This window comes from Psittacula echo (genome assembly GCF_963264785.1).
Source record: "Psittacula echo genome assembly, chromosome: 6".
NCBI classification, from domain to species: Eukaryota; Metazoa; Chordata; class Aves; order Psittaciformes; family Psittacidae; genus Psittacula; species Psittacula echo.
In genome coordinates, this window is record NC_137743.1 from 9,815,166 (window position 1) to 9,832,873 (window position 17,708).

General features: G+C 40.2%; 1 protein-coding gene across 1 annotated transcript in view; it reads left to right on the top strand.

The window, feature by feature from the left end:
• Positions 1–6,577: 6,577 nt before the first annotated feature.
• The window catches only part of NRAP (nebulin related anchoring protein), a gene marked incomplete at both ends in the record, with an annotated part of 49,346 nt that continues 38,215 nt past the window's right edge, over positions 6,578–17,708 (top strand). Inside the window, 9 exons of the mRNA XM_080621771.1 lie at positions 6,578–6,649; positions 6,897–6,991; positions 7,694–7,781; positions 10,826–10,927; positions 11,890–11,994; positions 12,593–12,700; positions 13,459–13,563; positions 14,111–14,218; positions 15,685–15,789. Coding sequence (XP_080477897.1) covers positions 6,578–6,649; positions 6,897–6,991; positions 7,694–7,781; positions 10,826–10,927; positions 11,890–11,994; positions 12,593–12,700; positions 13,459–13,563; positions 14,111–14,218; positions 15,685–15,789 — 888 coding nt within the window. The remainder of the gene's footprint in view (positions 6,650–6,896; positions 6,992–7,693; positions 7,782–10,825; positions 10,928–11,889; positions 11,995–12,592; positions 12,701–13,458; positions 13,564–14,110; positions 14,219–15,684; positions 15,790–17,708) is intronic.

Sequence of the window (17,708 nt, forward strand, 5' to 3'; positions counted from 1 at the left end):
CATCCCGCTGACCCTGCCAGGCCCAGTTGCTACATGGCTGCCAGCATCACCCCAGCCAGGCTCTGGGACATTAATGGGCATTCCCGAGAGTAACAGCAGCTCCCAAAAGCTGGGATCTCGATTCTGCTTTGTCAAACTAATGCATTTTTTAATCCTCTTTTAAAAAATAAGAATCAAGGAGCTCACAGGCCGCAGGTGGCCAGTGAAGCAGGCGAGGAGCACGGGTGGCTGCCCCAGGACAGCAGCCCCAAACCAAGGCGGGCGAGTGGAGGACACCAGCTCCTCCAACTACGAACCACACACATCCCAAATCCCACCGCGGGTACTCCTGCCCTCTGTCAGGAAACGGCAGTGTGGCCACCGCGGCCACCTGAAGGGCCCAAGTGTGCGGTGCTGAGGGAGCTCTCCCTCCTTCCACCCCCCGCCCCTGGGCGCCAAAGAGCAGGGAGCAGCGGGCCCCGAGGCTGCGCAGCAGGGGCAAGGAGCGGAACAGGCGCCGGGCAGCGGGAGGGCGGCTGAGAGGAAGGCGGGAAAGCGGCCGGCCCTGCCGGGGGCTCAGGGGAGCGGAGCGGGGTGCCTGAGGCGAGCAGGGAGCGCGGCCAGCGGGTCGCGGAGGGGCAGGCTGCTGGGAAGGGGCTGGGGCTTGCCTTGGTGCGGGCGTCCAGCGAGGCAGAGCGGAATCGAAAGTGGCGGGGTGGCTCCCCGCAAGCCGGCAGTGGGGCGGGTTCCGCCGGCCCGGGCCTGCCCCAAAGGGGCCGCGTCTTCCGCCCATTGTGGGGTGTTTGAGGGCCGGCCCCAGGGCGGTAGGAACCGGGCCTTGGCCCAGCGGCGGAGGGGAGGGTGCCCCCGGCCCTTCTCGCTTTGCTGGTAATGACGGCTTCACAGCAGAAAGGAAATTGCCCTTTTCTAATGGCTGTAAGCTGTCACACCTCTGCGAAAGAAGAGCCTTAAGTTTCATGGTGACACGAGATTGTCTGGATCTAAGGAAATTTTTTCACTTCTATAAACTTTTGTGGCATTTCCTTATCTTTCCAATTATTCAGTGTGTTGCATCTCTGCTAATTACGATCTCCTACTGCGCAGCTGTTGCATCAGGCCCAGCAGTCCAGTACATGGACTGAAGATTGGCACAGTCTTGCTAATTACTCCTGGATGCGGGCTCCAATCCTGCAAAATCATACACCTGCCCAGCAGTGTGTGGTGTTTAACATTCACTACCTGAAGAGATTTACATCAAAGCGACATTTTCCAGTGTAACTGCCTCATAATTGGCACAAAACACAGGCATGGTAACAGCCTTTTGCTTCACGACAGGTCACTGCTCCGACACGATGGAGGAGCTTCTGAGTGCACAGTGGCCCTTACTGTGTGTCTGCATGCAGGGGACCGTGTCTGCTTCATGGGGTTATGCCTGTAGCTCCTGGTTTGAGATGTAGCCAAAGTTTTCTTCTGAAAATCAAACTAACATAAAAAAAATTCCATGGTTCCCTCATGCCATCTGTTAGCTGCTTCTTTTCAAGAAGACAGCACTGCTTCCAAAGCCATAATGGATCATTATGGGCAACAGAGATGCTAGAAATATATAGATCTTCAAGTAAATGCCTGGAGAGGAGGGGTGGGAGACCGCCATCACCAGCAACGACTGATAGTGTCACCAGAACTTCAGAACATCCAATTGTGCTTTCCTGACGGTGTGTATGGGGAGTTACCTAGGAAATCCTGAAGCTGTTTGCCGGCTATGACCTTCTATATCTTGATGAAAATCTTTATCCATTGCCATCTGGCCCACACAGCTGAATTAGCAGACCTAGAAATGGCTTTTTTCTAGAAGTCATTGTATTCCTATTGAAAAAGTGGTGTTGTATCTGCTAATGCTTGCCAATTTTTGAGAGTTTACTAGTCAAACTGTGCATAAGGAATTTCTTACTCAAAATGTTGATGAGCCCCTGTTTCTATTTGCTTTTCATGTTGGTTGCTGGCATTCACAAAGAAAGGTTGATTCCTCAGTGTTCTGTGATACCTTTCTTAACTACATGCTACATTAAACAATTTTAATGCAGTATAAGGTGCTAGATCTTTCAGAAAACCTTGCTTGTTTTCAGTGATGAGTAAGGGAGAAATTAAAAGGATAGTAGAAGGAAGTATCTTGCTTCAGGGCATAGAGTGATTGCTACCTGGGGAAGGGTCAGGAAGGAAGGAAGTTCTCATGTATAATACTGAACAGCTGGCTGTATGCATTACTGGGCAGGGGGAAGAACCAGCATTGTGATACCTGTAGCAGCAGCATGCCTTTTCTTATCCCTGGAGACTCACTCTACTCCGTCAAAACATGAATAAGCGTTTGACTGGATATTTGCATTGTAGAAAATAAGTGTTTAACTACCACCTAAGCAGCTGCAGGATGACAATGGAGCGTGCCATTGGGAAATTGGAAGGTAGAAGGCAGGTACAAATTAGAAGGCTTGAGGCAACTAAATAGTACCTGTCTGGAATAATAACTGTGTGCTGTGTTCTGCACAGCATCTGTGAAAACAAGGATGGGGCTCTGCTGAGACCTGGGAGTCAAGTGTGGGGATACTTTCAGGATGGAGGACTTGAGCAACTCCCTCCTAAATGGCAGTTGTTAGAATTTGATATATTTTGCAAGAAAGGGTGAATGGTTTTGATATGGTGTGGGAATATGGAGGCTGTGGGGTGTGATTTGGCACACCACAACTGTACGAAATTCAGTAGAATAATGCATCTCAGTTTGGTGTGTGTGTTTGGACAGGATCTCTCTGTAATCAGGCAGAGGTGATCTGTTGCGCATGCTGTATTTTATCAGTTTTAAGCCTGAATCTGTTTTAGCTTGTGATACATGATAAATGGGCATATTTGGACACTGGAGGTCTCATACTATACACATAGACTGTGCTGTGCATGTTTTGCACACATTTCTTCAAGCTTTCAGCTGAAACTGTAGCACATCCTCACTAGTTCTTTCTCTGCTCTATAACAGTGATGCCTTCTTGGCCTGTTGGTTCTTTTTTCCATTTCTCTCTATTCACTCTCACTTTCTCTTGCTCTATTACAAGCATTTGCAAACCCCCCACAACTCTCAATTTTTCCTCACCCTGAAAGTGTAAGCACAAATCCTTTAATTCATGAAATGTAAACAGCTGTTGATTTGTTTCCAAAGCAAAAAAAAAAATGTAAAAAGCTATGGTACAAGTTTGGAAGGCAGTCCATTAGAGGTTTCTCTTTAAGCCTTGGGAGATCCTGGTGATGATAAATCTTTTCCACCTTTCTTTCTGTATTTTTGAAACCCGGATTTGCTGCTATGCCTGATTTGATTAGCGTGGAGAAGCTGTATGAGACAAAAGGCCTTAGTCCAGATAAGTAATTAACCAAGTTGTTCAGAGAAGGTTGTGATGAGGCTGGTCTAGTGTTTGAACTCTTGCAGGCAGCTTTTAACAGTGAGTAACACCCCCAGTTTGTGTCGGGAAGCAGCACCTTTTTGTCTGCAAACAGAGGGAAGATAGGGTTGCCGTAATTTGTGATGTCTGATTCCCGCTATTCAGGGGCTGGAAGGGCACAGCCGCTATTCAGGAGTGACAGAGAAGGTGGCCCTGACTTGAATGTCTGGTAAGAGGTTACTTTGTGTAACTAATGTGTGCTTTTTATATTCAGATTCAGGGTGCAGACATGCTTCTATGCAGTTAATTCAATGAATTTAAGGAGGTTGGAGAGGTAACAATGTTTCTTTCTACTAATTTGCACTTTCAAGGTACTGTCTCCTTGTACTTTACCTGTAACTGCAGTACTTTTAAACCACATTGATTAAGGTTCTACTGTTAAGTAAAGCCTTTTAAGATTTTCATTGATATCAAAAAGCCTTTATGGGGCCTTACTAAAGGAGGAAAAAAGCCACAGTGAGCTTTTAACTGAAGAGAAAATGTCTTGCTAAGGTTTGCCAAGGTAACAAACTTGTGCTAGTTTTGTGATTTAATTCCTTGCATGATCAAAATGCAGTATCTACTTTGTAATAAGAGAATACAATGCTTGTTTTTCAATAAACTCTCTTTCCTATTAGCAACTCAGTTTTAATCCAGGGCGGTGAAGAGCAGACCATGCAACAGGACAGTTTTGAGGAGTTCAGAAATGGGGAAATCTTCAATAGACTTCAGCAGAACCAGCACACAATGGATGTGAGGGAAGTAGCATGGTTGGAAAAGACAGTAACTGTACAGGGCATTGTGGCTCTACTGAGCTGCTCTTCTTGAACATAGTTTAACTCAGAAGAAGCAGGAGAACTTGAAAAATGTGTTTGCTGACTTCCAGCCAAGCTGGTAACATGTGTTGCTGTGAAAAGAAATAAACAGGCTTTGTATATCTTGAAATGAAGCAAGTTTTTAAAGGGCTTCTAGGTGTCTGACAGGCCTCTTCTCAGGGACCTCTAGTATGCTGTGTGGGTGCACAGTGCATATGGGCTGTATACATTGATGCTCCAGGCTGGAGTCCTTTCCGGGTAATTGGTGTTCAGGTAACTTCTGGATGAATGATTTGTTCTCTAGTTGACAAGTCTTTGGTTTTTTGTGTAGTTCAGGGATGTCCTGCTTTCAGCACCTTTCAGAACTCATTCCAGGAGTGCCTCAAGCCGTGTGATATCTGTGCTGGGACAGGAGCAGGTCATGCATCTTTTTTCTTGCCAAAGTTTGAGACAAGGCCTCAGATAGACGTGGGCTCAGATAGCATGAAGATGACTAGGACTATCTAGAAAATAAACAATGTGGTGATTCTTGGAGTAGATGAATACAAGGAAGCAGCAGCTGGTATTGTGCCCACTGCTAAATAAGGAGGAGGTAGCCTGGCTGCTGTGACCCTAATACAGGTCACTTGCATAAACAGAATGGCAGTCTGGGACATGGAAAGCTGTGTGAGAAGGGAACTGGAAGACTTCCAAACTATTTTGTTTCACAGGTGTGAGCAGGGTAAATATTGTTGTGATGTAACTTGGTCAACATAAAATTGCTCCTGATCCCAAAAGGAATAACACGAGGCAACTCAGCAGTTAATTTAATACAAGAAAATGTGTCCTGTGAATATTTTTTAATTTAATGAAAATACTTCTGTTTCCATACTGATACTAATTACTTACTTTGAAAGGACTCCAGTGTTTTCAGGACTTTGTGCCATACCCATTGCTCTTCAGATTAGAGACTCTATTTTCGGCACACCAGTTGCCGACAGTGTGTTGTGCCAGTACATTGTCAGCATTCACTAAAAGTAGTAATAATAAGTTAAGCTGCATATCTCTGTGGAGAGATGAATAGGAGGCTCTCTAAACATACCCAGAAGGTTTAGACAAAAACTATTTCCATAGAACTGTTTGTAATTTATAGAAAAGGTAAGTGCTTAGCAATATCCCAGGACTGCTGCAGGCACAGGAAGTTATTCAAATGCATGGATGACTAAGTAGACTTTTGCTTGGATTGAGATCACTCTTAACTGTGTCCCAAAGTTATGGAGCCCTGCAGATGTTGTGATTAGGTAAGATGTAAATATCAAATCTGGACCAAATAGCTGGTAGAATTGACAGCTTTTTTTGTTCAGAGCAGACTTTACAAACCTAATAACTTGCTTGAATCCTACTATCTGGCATTATAATATCATTATTTGGCTAAGGAAGTTTTATACTCCTATGCCAGCCTGCTCTTTGTGAACACTGTTAAACTGCTGCTTTGTTCATTCTATTCAAAAGTAAATGGCTCTTTTCTGAAGTTTTTCCTGTAGGAGACAGATGTTTGGATTTGTACCAATCATGTTTAGAACTCTCTTGTGATAAGAGGCCCTGTCCATTTCACTATGCGTCCTCTTACATGTGGAGATGAAGTGATAGGTTGATGAAACAGAAAAACATGAGAAATGAGTGTGCTCTGCTCTGCTGCCTAAAACATACAAGATGAATATGAGCTGGCACCAAGGGAAATAAAACAGTGAGTTGGCTGGGACAATGGCTCTGTACTACTTCTAGATCCAGCAAAGGCCCGGGAAGTTCCAAACCCATCTCTGGCCTGTGTCTCTGGTGTTACCTCCTCCTAATATGAGACTGTTCCTAAACACAGACTAGTCCTCCATTTACTGTGTATCAGGGTGAGGAGAGATTATCATAAATTGCTGCTGCTGCTGTATAGACTTTTCTCTTCATCCTGGGCTTATGACAACGGGCTTTACAGCAAAACTGAAATACTAAATGATCAGACTCTGTCGTTCACATGAACGTGATTCGTTTCTGTGAGTTCATTCTTCTATTTAGAGAAGGATCCTGCTACCCTCCCTTACGCACTGACACAGTTGCCAAAATAACCGCTCTTACTAACTGACAGCTTTAAAAGCCAGCCTGCAGCTGACTTTGAAACAGAAGGTCAGCAAACGGAGCAACAGACTTCAATTCAGAGCTTTAATGGGAGCCATTGACCACAGCAAAAGGCCCTGACTGGAGTATCTAGAGTGTGCTTTGCACAGGCCAAAAAGTCACTTTCATACTCTTTGAACCTTTTGTATAAACCTATATATTTTTCACTCTGTGGATTTCAAGATGAATGTGCAGCCGTGTGCTAGATGTGGCTATGGGGTTTACCCTGCTGAGAAGATTAACTGTATAGATCAGGTCAGTTCTTTTCTTTATTATTTTGGACTATAATAAATGCTCAGATTGGCACTTTTAACACAGTGCAAATCTCTTGGTTTTAAAAGTTCTTTACTCATAACTGGGTTCAGAACTGAGTTAATAATAAGCATATATTTGAAGAAACATTAAATGATTGTTAAGGATCAATACTGAAATTTAAAACTCAACAGAATAATAATGAAATGCAAATCATGTTTGTTTGGTTTCTGTTTTGGGGTATTTCCAGACATGGCACAAAGCCTGTTTTCACTGTGAAATATGCAAGATGATGTTAACAGTAAACAACTTTGTTAGCCATGAGAAAAAGCCTTACTGTCAAGCGTAAGTGTGTTTCCTTTTCTCTTTTTTAAAGCAAAGATTTTAAATGCCAAGTCATTTTAATGTAATAGAAGATCACCATTTGGACACAGCCTGGTCCCATGTGTGGTGTGAAATTGTGTCTTGTTAGTGCCTTTGTGCATATCTTTGGATTTTGTGAATCACAAATGATGGGAAACTCTTGTTACTGGATATAAAGCTTTTTCATTTGTCCAGTGTGTTATAAAATACCAAATTAAATTCCATTTCAGTATTGTGGGAAGAAAATAAACCCAACTATAACATTCAGTGCTCTCCAAATCAGCGGTTAGGAGTTAACAGAGTTGAGCTATCATCAGGAAAATGTATAAAAAAATGCAGGTTTTGGAGTTGGTTGGTTCTAGGAAGTTTTTATTTTATAATGATCAATTCCTGTCAAATTTGTCAGCAGAAAAAAGGAGAGATGACAGTTGTTTTTTATTCTATTATTCTCTTTTGTTATTAGAAACACAGCATTGATATGACGATCATTAAAATTAATTTTGCTCTAGGCACCTACTCCATGCAATAATAACTTGGATGTAATCTGAAATGTATGTGTGAGTGGGGGGAAAGTTATGTGTAGAGGGGTGGAGGCTGGTATTGTGTTTTTGAGTGCTCAGAGAGAACCTTTCTGGTGGGCTATTTTGTACATTCCTGATCTCCTTTTACACTTTCCTTTTTTAGGCATAATCCAAAAAACAATGCATTCACAAGTGTATTTGAATCACCAATAAATATGAATGCCAGAAAACTGTCGGAAGTGGTAAGTGAGGTAAGAAGCTTGAGGGCCAAGTGTATTTAGCTTTGTTTTACATTTTGATATCACATACCTCTCTTGTTTCAGAAATATAAACTTGTATTCTTTACTTACCCTCCTGTATTCTTTTAAAGCAGTAAGATCTCAACCCAGGTTTGAATCATCATGTTTTTAAGTGCACTCACTCATGAGAAAGAAAGGTTAGATCTGAATTTGCTTCTACTTTCAGAAAGGAAACTGAATAGCAGTTTCTCACCTTCCATATCTGACGATACACAGAAGCATTGTTCACATAAACTGCACACATGTAAACTCAATAACTAAATTAGGGGGGTTTACACTGCCATTGGACACAAGAATGACCCACTAGCTTTATGGTCTCTTCTGAAACTGATACTACAGGGCCTGAAGCAAAAAATAAACTCTGTCTCAGTGGGACATAAGCAAAAGTTCTAAATACTTTGTCAAGTATTTCTGGCAAACTTGAAATAAGAAAACACCCAAGTCCAGGGAGCTTTGCATGGATCTACTGAAAACGTTTTACCAAAGAGTTCAGGATGGAGCAACTTTCCCAGCCAGCACTTTTAACTGCATCTGTCCTCTCAAAGGCTGCTGTGGCCTGGCAGACCTCTAGGGGTGCTCAAAGTCTTCTTTCTGTTCAGATGCCATTCTTTTCTGCCTTGCATTGTTTTCCTCCGGTTGAATTTGTTTCAGACTAGCATTTCTAAGAATTTCATGGAATGAGAAATACAGAAGCAGCCAATAATTGATAGCTATCTCACTTCTGTGTGTAATACTAGTTTCTTGAATGTCATGTCTTTTTATACTCTTAATAGTCCTATTAATTGCATGACTGTATTTAGTAGGCAAACCAATGTGTTTTGATATGATTAGCCATATTAAAATAGAAGAAGAAAGTTGCATTTCTTAGATTATAGCATGCTGAATTAATTCTGATTCTGTGTCAGCTGTAGAAACTTGATGTACACTTGTAGCCTTTATCAGACTCTACCTTCTTTCATTCTTGTATTCTTATGCATCAGTTTTTGCAGTATCATGGGCAGCAACTATTTCAGCAGTGACTATCACGCTTACTTTAAACTGTGTGTGACAGATCTGGTCAGGAATGAGTTTGGGATTACTTCAGGTTCTATTTCTGGTTTTAGGCAGTGATATGAGACTCTGATACTTCCAGTGCATGTGAATATACACGCCAGACAAGTTATAGCTCAAAGATCACTTTCCCTTGTTTTTTTACACCTAAAGCACCTTCTGTCCTTTTCAATCACGTAATGAGGTTCTGCTCCAGAGATAAAATTGCTGAGGGTAATAAAGAAGCTGATTCTGCAGTACTTACTTAAAGGGAGTACTTCTATAGAAATTCTGAGTGCAGGAAAACTTTTTCATTGGCAAACATGTAAAATAAGCCTAACTTGGGAAAAGGTTGGGGGGAAGAAGGGGGGGGTGTCAGTTATATTATTCCTTATGCAGAAAATGTAACATGTTTCTTCAATCCTAACATGATGTTCTCACCTGAGTCTTACGTGGAGACACTGACTTGAATGCAGACATAAAAATTCAGCTTGCTTCCTCTACACAGAATTTCTATGTGAACATAGAATGTGAGCAGATTCATCTCTCTGTACTTTGTTTAAAAATGGGAATAATGTTACACATGCTCAATGATTTTTCTGTCCAGTCAGTTTAGATTTTGCACTCTTCAAGACAGGGACTGGTATTTTTTGCATCTGTAGAGTGAGCTGTATAACAGAGATGTGATTTCAATTGGATTTCTGTATGCTGTCATGATAAAGTAGCAGCAGGAAAATGATGACCCAGGACTAAATATAGTAGTCATTTACATTTACACAGTCATGATGCTTTGTGGACACTGTGCAGGGAAATAAGAGAGTAGAATATTGCCCGCCAGGTAATAGTTCTTTCATGTAATGCTGCATTGATATGTTCTGCTTAAAATTTCTTAGGGATTTCAATCCTTATAAATTATTTCCCCCAGAATTATTATCTAAAGACTGAAGTACTCTTTCAGAGCTTCATGCCAGATTTCAGGTGTAATATGCTGCTCTTCTACAGATGTGCACTCCAATAATAGTAGGAATCTTAGTTAGAAGTTGGGTGTGGATTAGAGTTTTGACCTGAGGGCTAAATGCAGTCTTCTCTTCTGTGAAAACTCCTTTGCCAAGAATGGGTGGCATGGAGGAGGTACTTAAGTAGTCTTTGCATGGCATAGAGCTGCAGGCTATGCAGCCTTTTTGTATATAACCAGGATGTGACTGGTGTTGATCTAAAGAGGGAGAAGGTGGAAAAGATGGAGAATTTTGCAAGCTCTGAGAAGATGGTTGGTATTTTCTTGTGGGCTGTGAAGATTTGGTTGATAGGTGTGCTTGTCATAGACCCTTGGTTTCTGCATCAATATGGTATAAAAATGGGTGAAATTAGTAGTTGGCACAGAGGCTGCTCTGTAGCAGTTGGAGATTGAACACACAGGCACAGGTAAACTTTGTGACTAGAGTAAATCATCTTAAACTGAGCTATGTTGATGATGCCACCCAGAATATTAGTTCTGTGCAGTCTCATTGTTCCTCTGCTTCTCTTCTGTTGATGTTGGAGATTTTTGCAGTGAGGCAAATGAAAGAACTGACATTGCTGAAAGGTAACACAGCAAAAGCCTATTTACTAATTCCCTGAGCTGATTTGCCCCACAGCTGCCTGTTTGATGGTGTCAGTGTGTGATAGACAAGAAGGGTTGTCAAGTAGGTCTGAGGAGTTTTGGAAGTAACCTTCCTTTAGACTGTTTTAAGGTGCAGCAAAAACTAGCAGGTACTGAAGTGAATTTGTTGTGGTGGAAATTGTACTGTTTTTGTTGTTTCGTCTTGCATTTATTTCCTTTTGTTACTGCATTTCCTGCGGACTCCATAACACTGTGGACTAAGAGACTGTTAACCTTGTATGTCTCCCTTCTTGTTCTCCTAAGAGGGGTGTATGTTATTCTTTACTAACAAACTACTAATACCAAGTCTTTTTTTTTTTTTTTTTAGACAAAATATCGAGAAGGGCAAGAATTCAAATCAGTCTTTCAATGGGATGCAAGATCCAGAGAAATTGAAGCTGTCTATAAAGCCCAACAACTGGCCACCCAGGTAAGAAATATCCCTCAAATCTCCAAGCCACTAGCCTGCAGGATACCAAGGATCAGCCCTGGCAAACTTGATTTTTAGGGTTTTAATCGTAGCATTTCAATGCTAAAACATTGCTTCTTATTTGGCTAAACTTTTCAAGGCAGCATAGCTCAGTTATAGCTTAGGATGCACCTCTCGTATGAAGACAGGCTGAGAAAGTTGGGGCTGTTCAGCCTCGAGAAGAGAAGGCTGCGTGGAGACCTCATAGCAGCCTTCCAGTATCTGAAGGGGGCCTACAAGGATGCTGGGGAGGGACTCTTCACTAGGGACTGTAGTGATAGGACAAGGGGTAACGGGTTCAAACTTAAACAGGGGAAGTTTAGATTGGCTCTAAGGAAGAAATTCTTTACTGAGAGGGTGGTGAGGCACTGGAATGGGTTGCCCAGGGAGGTTGTGAATGCTCCATCCCTGGCTTTGTTCAAGGCCAGGTTGGATGAGGCCTTGGGTGATGTGGTTTAGTGTGGGGTGTCCCTGCCCATGGCAGGGGGGTTGGAACTAGATGATCTTAAGGTCCTTTCCAACCCTAACTGTTCTATGATTCTATGCAAAAATCAGAAGACAAGGAAGGAATAGTATATCTATATAGTTAGCTGTTTGGACTACTGCAGGTACAGCCATACTCAATGTGTCTTTCTACTGGCACTGAGGCTTCACATCAAGTGATCTGATTCCCAGGGGACGTTATTTGAGTCTTACTCCAGGATCCTAGATCCTGACATCTTGATGTCAGTTCTTGTTATACAAGTTCTGCCCTGGCAATTCTGAAGGTATGTGGAGTATAGGGCATGTGCTGTATGTCTTCACATAATAAACAAATGTCACTTCCACAGCACTGTGTGTGGTTTATTTTATTCTGTCAGATCAGCTGTTTGTGTATGAAAACAAAGGTAAAGATTGGGAGTTATTTAATTTTTGTCTTATAGAATGCTTACTATGCTGCCTATGCGGGAGGAAAATCGTGGTACTCTGGAACCATCCCAGATCCTGATATGGTCCAGATAACACAGGCACAGAAGGCTCTGAGCGATGTAAGTGGGGTGATGTTTGGAATAGCTTTATTTTCATGGTCTGTCATATTCTGAAGACCTACCAGTGCATCAAAGCACGTGTTTACTTCTGTCAATAACGATATTTAACCATATACATGATTAAAGTCACATAACGGTGCTATTGCCCATCCTGGCAATACATTTAAATATTTGTGTAAGTGAGAACCACTTCAGCTACTGACCAATGATATCTGAAGTGACCTAATCTAGAGGTCAGTGCTGTTTCCATCAGTAGAACAGAACTCATGATGGAAAGCATGTTATTTTCCATAGAGTAGACCTTTCATTGACTGTATTTCCATGGCTGAAGAAAATAACTTCTGAATTATGACTGATCATCTATGCCCATACAGTGGGTTAGTGACTCAGCCAACACAGCCAATTAGGAGTGGATAATCGTTATGACTGGGGAATGTTTTGTGTTGTATGTAGGAAATATTTCTACCTAAAAAGGCAGAAGTTAATTTGTTTACCTTTAAATAAAGTGATACCTACTTTTAGAAAGCAGGCATTAAAAGAGGAATCGTATTGAACTACAGTGGGTTTTCTGTAACAACAAAAAATGTTCGTTTTCTAGTTTCAATACACAGAAGAATATGAGCCGCGGAGAGGCAAAGGCAGCTTTCCTGCTATGATCACTCCAGGTTATCAGGTTGCTAAGAGAGCCACCCAACTAAGCAGTAATGTAAGTCAGGGGTTTTTCAGTCCTATTTTTGGAGAATCCTGGGTTTAGTTCGTTTACTTCAGACACTAGGTTCTATGATGAATATTCGTTGCACTAGCAAACTACTTGGCTTTGGGAAGACAATCATACAGCATAAATGACATACATTATAGGTATTTCCTGAAGGATGTAGCAACTTTTGTTGTGCTTGTGATTGTGAATCACTCCAAAATGTTTATTTAATTCGTTACCTCCTTTATTTTCGCTTTATGGCTTTATTAATTTATTTATTTTGCTCTGATTTTTTCCCTTTATTATTTGAAGTTCAGTACCTGTAATAATGAATTGAATTCATATACAAGCTATTTCAGATATATGCACAGAAAATTGCTTATTTAGAAAAATAGCAATTCAACTGAAAAAGATCATGTAAAAATAAATCCTGTAGAAGTGCTTTTAAAGTATTGCATTGTTTTCTTCAAACACTGTCTGCATTGTCATTGCAGTGTGATCTTAGATGGTGCATTAATGACTATTCTCATGATATTTAATCAAATTTATGGCTCACATAAATCTAGTATTACTTGAAAATTTGATTAGCTGGGTCCATTTTTGTCTGCTTCTGGCATTCACTTCAAGGAAATAGGGCCTTAAATATAGTGATAGCTTGAGTGTACACTGGGAAGTGTCATGACTGCCGTTGCTTGTTTCCTCTTGAAGCCTTCTGATAGAAAATACTTTTTGTTTGTAATATGTATTTTTTATGTTTTTTCCCTCAGGTAGAATATAAGCGGGGACATGAAGAGAGAGTTTCAAAGTTCACCTCTGTTGTAGACACTCCAGATATACTTCATGCAAAGGTTGCAGGACAGCTTTCAAGTGATGTAAGTGAAACGAAATAGGTTGACCTGGTTTTGACTCTCAAGTGCCTCTTAGGATGTTTATAAATCACTTAAAAATATGACCATAAACTAAAGTAAAATACTAATATTTTCAAGGCAAACTCATTTTACCACTAAGCATTTAATATTTCGAGTTTTAAAGCCCTTATTGAGTTCTAGGGACTAGCTGGCTGTCAGAATTGAAGGCAGAGAACTAGCCTGTTCTATACCCAGCAACTGGGTGCTATGCAAAGTAGTGGAGGATGTCTGACTCTAGCATAAATAAAGCAGACATCTTGCAGACAATTTCAGATTTTCTTTAAACAGCTGTGATCCATCCTATACTCTGAATGAGACACAGAGATCCTGCAGAAGATACACAGTCATATCGTTAAAGACTACATTGTAAAGATTCAGACTTCGTGATTCATCTTCCTTCTGGCAGATGACAGCCATCAAATGCTTGACTTTGCAACTTTAAGAATTGATTATGTGTGCAATCAAGATACATTTGATCTAACTGCTCCTGAACTGTCTTGAATTTTTACAGTTGAAATACACAGAAGACTTTGAAGAACGAAAAGGAAAAGGCAGCTTTCCTGCTATGATCACTCCAGCTTATCAGATAGCCAAGAGAGCAAATGAATTAGCCAGTGATGTAAGTGTCCAAAGCAAAGTCTCTTTTGGGGAAGAAAAGAATTGTCACACAAATTTTATATTAAAATGTTTATCACCAGAAATTCCACGAGCATTGTGGAGTTACGCTGGCAGTGCACTTCATTCATAGATTTTCAAGTGATTATCTTTTCAGGGACAAAAAGGCATTTTATTTGTGAATCAACACTCTGGATTTTTGTGGGCAAAAGTGTCTCCTTTACCCTGCCTCCTATTGCATACAACTGAGAAGGAAGACAATTAAGAGTTAGATGGAAGTCTTTGATTTCATTCTGCCCAACTCAGTATGAGTTAGAGGGGCTAAAGTGCAGCTCTAATTTACACAGCTACAGTATTTCTGGGTGATGTTGTATCAGGGGAAAGCTCTGTTTTCAGAGATCTGCTTTGCCATGAATTTCCATGCTCCCAGTGGATCTTTGCAGTTCATTCTTCTATTCTTTCTTTTGTGCTGTTGCAGGATGAGGCTTTTATGAATTCAAGAAACTAGCTTCTTGAATATATACACACACATACATGCATACATTTGACATACGCATAGATTTATAAAACATAGCTTTCTATTCCACTCATTTTGCTCTCCTTACTGTTTGGGTCTTTTTTCAACTGCTTGCTGTTCTGATCTTTATTGGCTTTCTGTTCCTCTCCAAACATGGCAAAACTGCAGCACTCCTATATGCTTTGAAAAGCATTGTGAAAGGTCGTCAAATATACAGTTAATTGTGTTTTGTCATTGGTGACTGAAAGGAAAGCCCTTTTTGCTGCAGATGATAACATATCGTGCTAACTTGGTGGAAGTGAATTTAAAACATTATTAAGAGTCCTTGAGGAAAAAAAGAGGAGATCTGTAATTTTAAAGGCAAATGCAACTGTCTCTAAAACACTTAAATGTTTTTGTTTGCCTTTGATCTGCGGATTTGTGTTAGTAAAAACACATGCTGATTAAAGGGCAGCATCAGGTTACAGGCATTATTTTGACTTTAGCAAAGGTAGTGCAAATCTTGGTCTAAACTTGAAGGTTGATTGCTTAAAATTCCCTTGATCATTAGGGAGATCAGAATCTTTCAGAAACAAGTCCAGTTATTAATGGCATTCAGATGACCCTTTGGTCAAAGAAGTGTTCTGTGGTAACTTTACATTGTGATTTACATTACAATCAGTTCTATTTTCTTAACCTGCTGAAGCATCAGGAATTAGCTGCTGACAAGCAGGTGGTACTGAACACACTAAGCTAATGGTTTGGGTTGAAATGGCAAGTCCCGTGTTCCTAGTGCATTATTAAAAAGTACACTGCTATTTTTGGTTTTATATCTTCAAGTGACATATTTGACTTCTGTAGATTGGTGACGGTGGGAATTTTGATGATCCTTTATTGCACGTGGTTGATTATTAATTATTATGTAACATTTGTGTACAAGAGTAAACTCATTTCCTTTTCTTTTTTCCTTTTAGGTAAAGTATCATCAAAGATATGAAAAAGAGATCAAGGGAAAAGCCACCCATACAGCTGGAACTGATGCTACTATTGCAAGGGAACATGTAGATCAATATGGCCAGGTATGCAACATCTGAGAGATACCCGTGCTGATGTTGACCATTACTATGGGCGCTTGCTGAAGAATTTAGAAACTGCAGCGAGACCTATTTTCACTTTGCTTTTCTGTATGAAAATGTAAGGTCTGAAAGGAAAGCATGGTGTGCAACAGCACCATGCTCTGAATGTGTGATATATTTGGCACTGAGATTTACAAGATGAGCCTGCAGGGTGCATACACTGTTGCTGCATGATCCTTATGGTAGGGTCATTCCAAAAGGTAAGCCTTACCTTGGCAAATTTTATCTGTGTGCATGTATGCACTGAACATTTCTATTGTGATATTGTTACGTCTCACACTGAAATGTGTTTACTTGTGGAAAATGTCCAATTACGTGTGAAAGAAAATGTAAATTCAGTTAGGAGAAAAACTGAAAGGGCTGTGAAATGATAGGTAGCAAGTTAGTAGATGGATGAGAATCTTTTCCCTTGCAAGTGTTTTTAGAAATCTTAGAAACTTTGCAGCTCTAAATATGTGAGAATAGCGCTGAAGATCATACTTGTCCTCTTAGATTTCAGAGCATCTACAAAAATAGTCTTGTGTGCTTGACAAGTTGTAGTTCTGTATTTGTGCAACCAATTAGGCTTTAGTTCTGTTTTGGTCTGTGGCATTCGTTTTGCTTTTGTTTCATTTTTAAGGGAATTACATTATTTTTGTGGTCTCCCAAAATGCATTCAATTAAATTAGGAAAATAGTACAGCTAAATAGTACTGAATACAGCTGAAGGGAATTTGAAAGGAATTGAATAATGGTTTTGTATAAACAAAACTATATGGCTAGTCTCAGGTTTTTTGTCCTTACTCCTCATGAGACCCACATACTTTGGAGAAATGAATGAAAAGGGACTATAGTGCCCTAAGATACTTGGTATTTTCTGTCTCTTCACTTCTCTCCAAACCTGTATCTTATAATGTGTGAAAATCAAACCATTCTTGAGGAATATGAGTTTGGAATATGTAGCAATGAAGCCTTCAATTAGTCTCTATCTTTTGAACCACTACAAGTTTTAGTAAGAATAAACAAATACAATGAATTTTAAAAAGCACTAGTTGCATTTTCAAGCATTATAGAATGCTTCTGTGTTTAGAATTAATTTAAGGGTTCTTTTTCTTTGAAAGTGTCTTTGAAACTTCAGTCACAGACTTCAAATTTTATTTGAGTTTTAATCTGCATAGATTGGATTTCAATATTCAAATAAAATAGAACCACTGAAATTAATGGATCTTTCTGAGTGAAGCATGAGTTAACGTGGGTAAAGGGATTAGATTTCTAACTGTCAGGATCATGGGGGCACATCATAGCAATGTATGTATAACATGAGACAATTTAAGGAACATTGCTATAAAATTCCTGTGTGCTGAGCACCTGTTTTGTTCATGTTTTAAAATCTTAGAAGTGGCTAAAATTAATTCTCTGGAACTTTGAAAATACTGTTTTGTGATATGAGAAATATTAGAAAGGATTTGGGAAAGAAGAGAAAGAAAATGGCAAGCTGCTGTGAAGAAGTCAGACTCATGAATGGCATTTTAGGAAACTAACTCAGCTGATTAGTGATGGCTATTTTTTATTTTCTATGTCTGTTTATAGAATAATTTAGATGTGATAACTGTAATTGCATTATATTGGTCACAATACATGACCTACCTTGCCATGTAACACTGGTGCTGCATAAAGTGACTTACAGTGGGTTATTTTGCATTGAGAAGTCACAAGAGAGATACCTCAAATATTTATAGTCCTTTCTATCTGTGCTCTCCATGACATTCTTGGCATGCCACACATTCTTTTTTCATTTAAACTAGCCTTTTACTACAAAGGATTTACAAAAGATTTCAAAGAAGACACATTACACTGTATCTTACTTGTTTGTATCCTTACCGT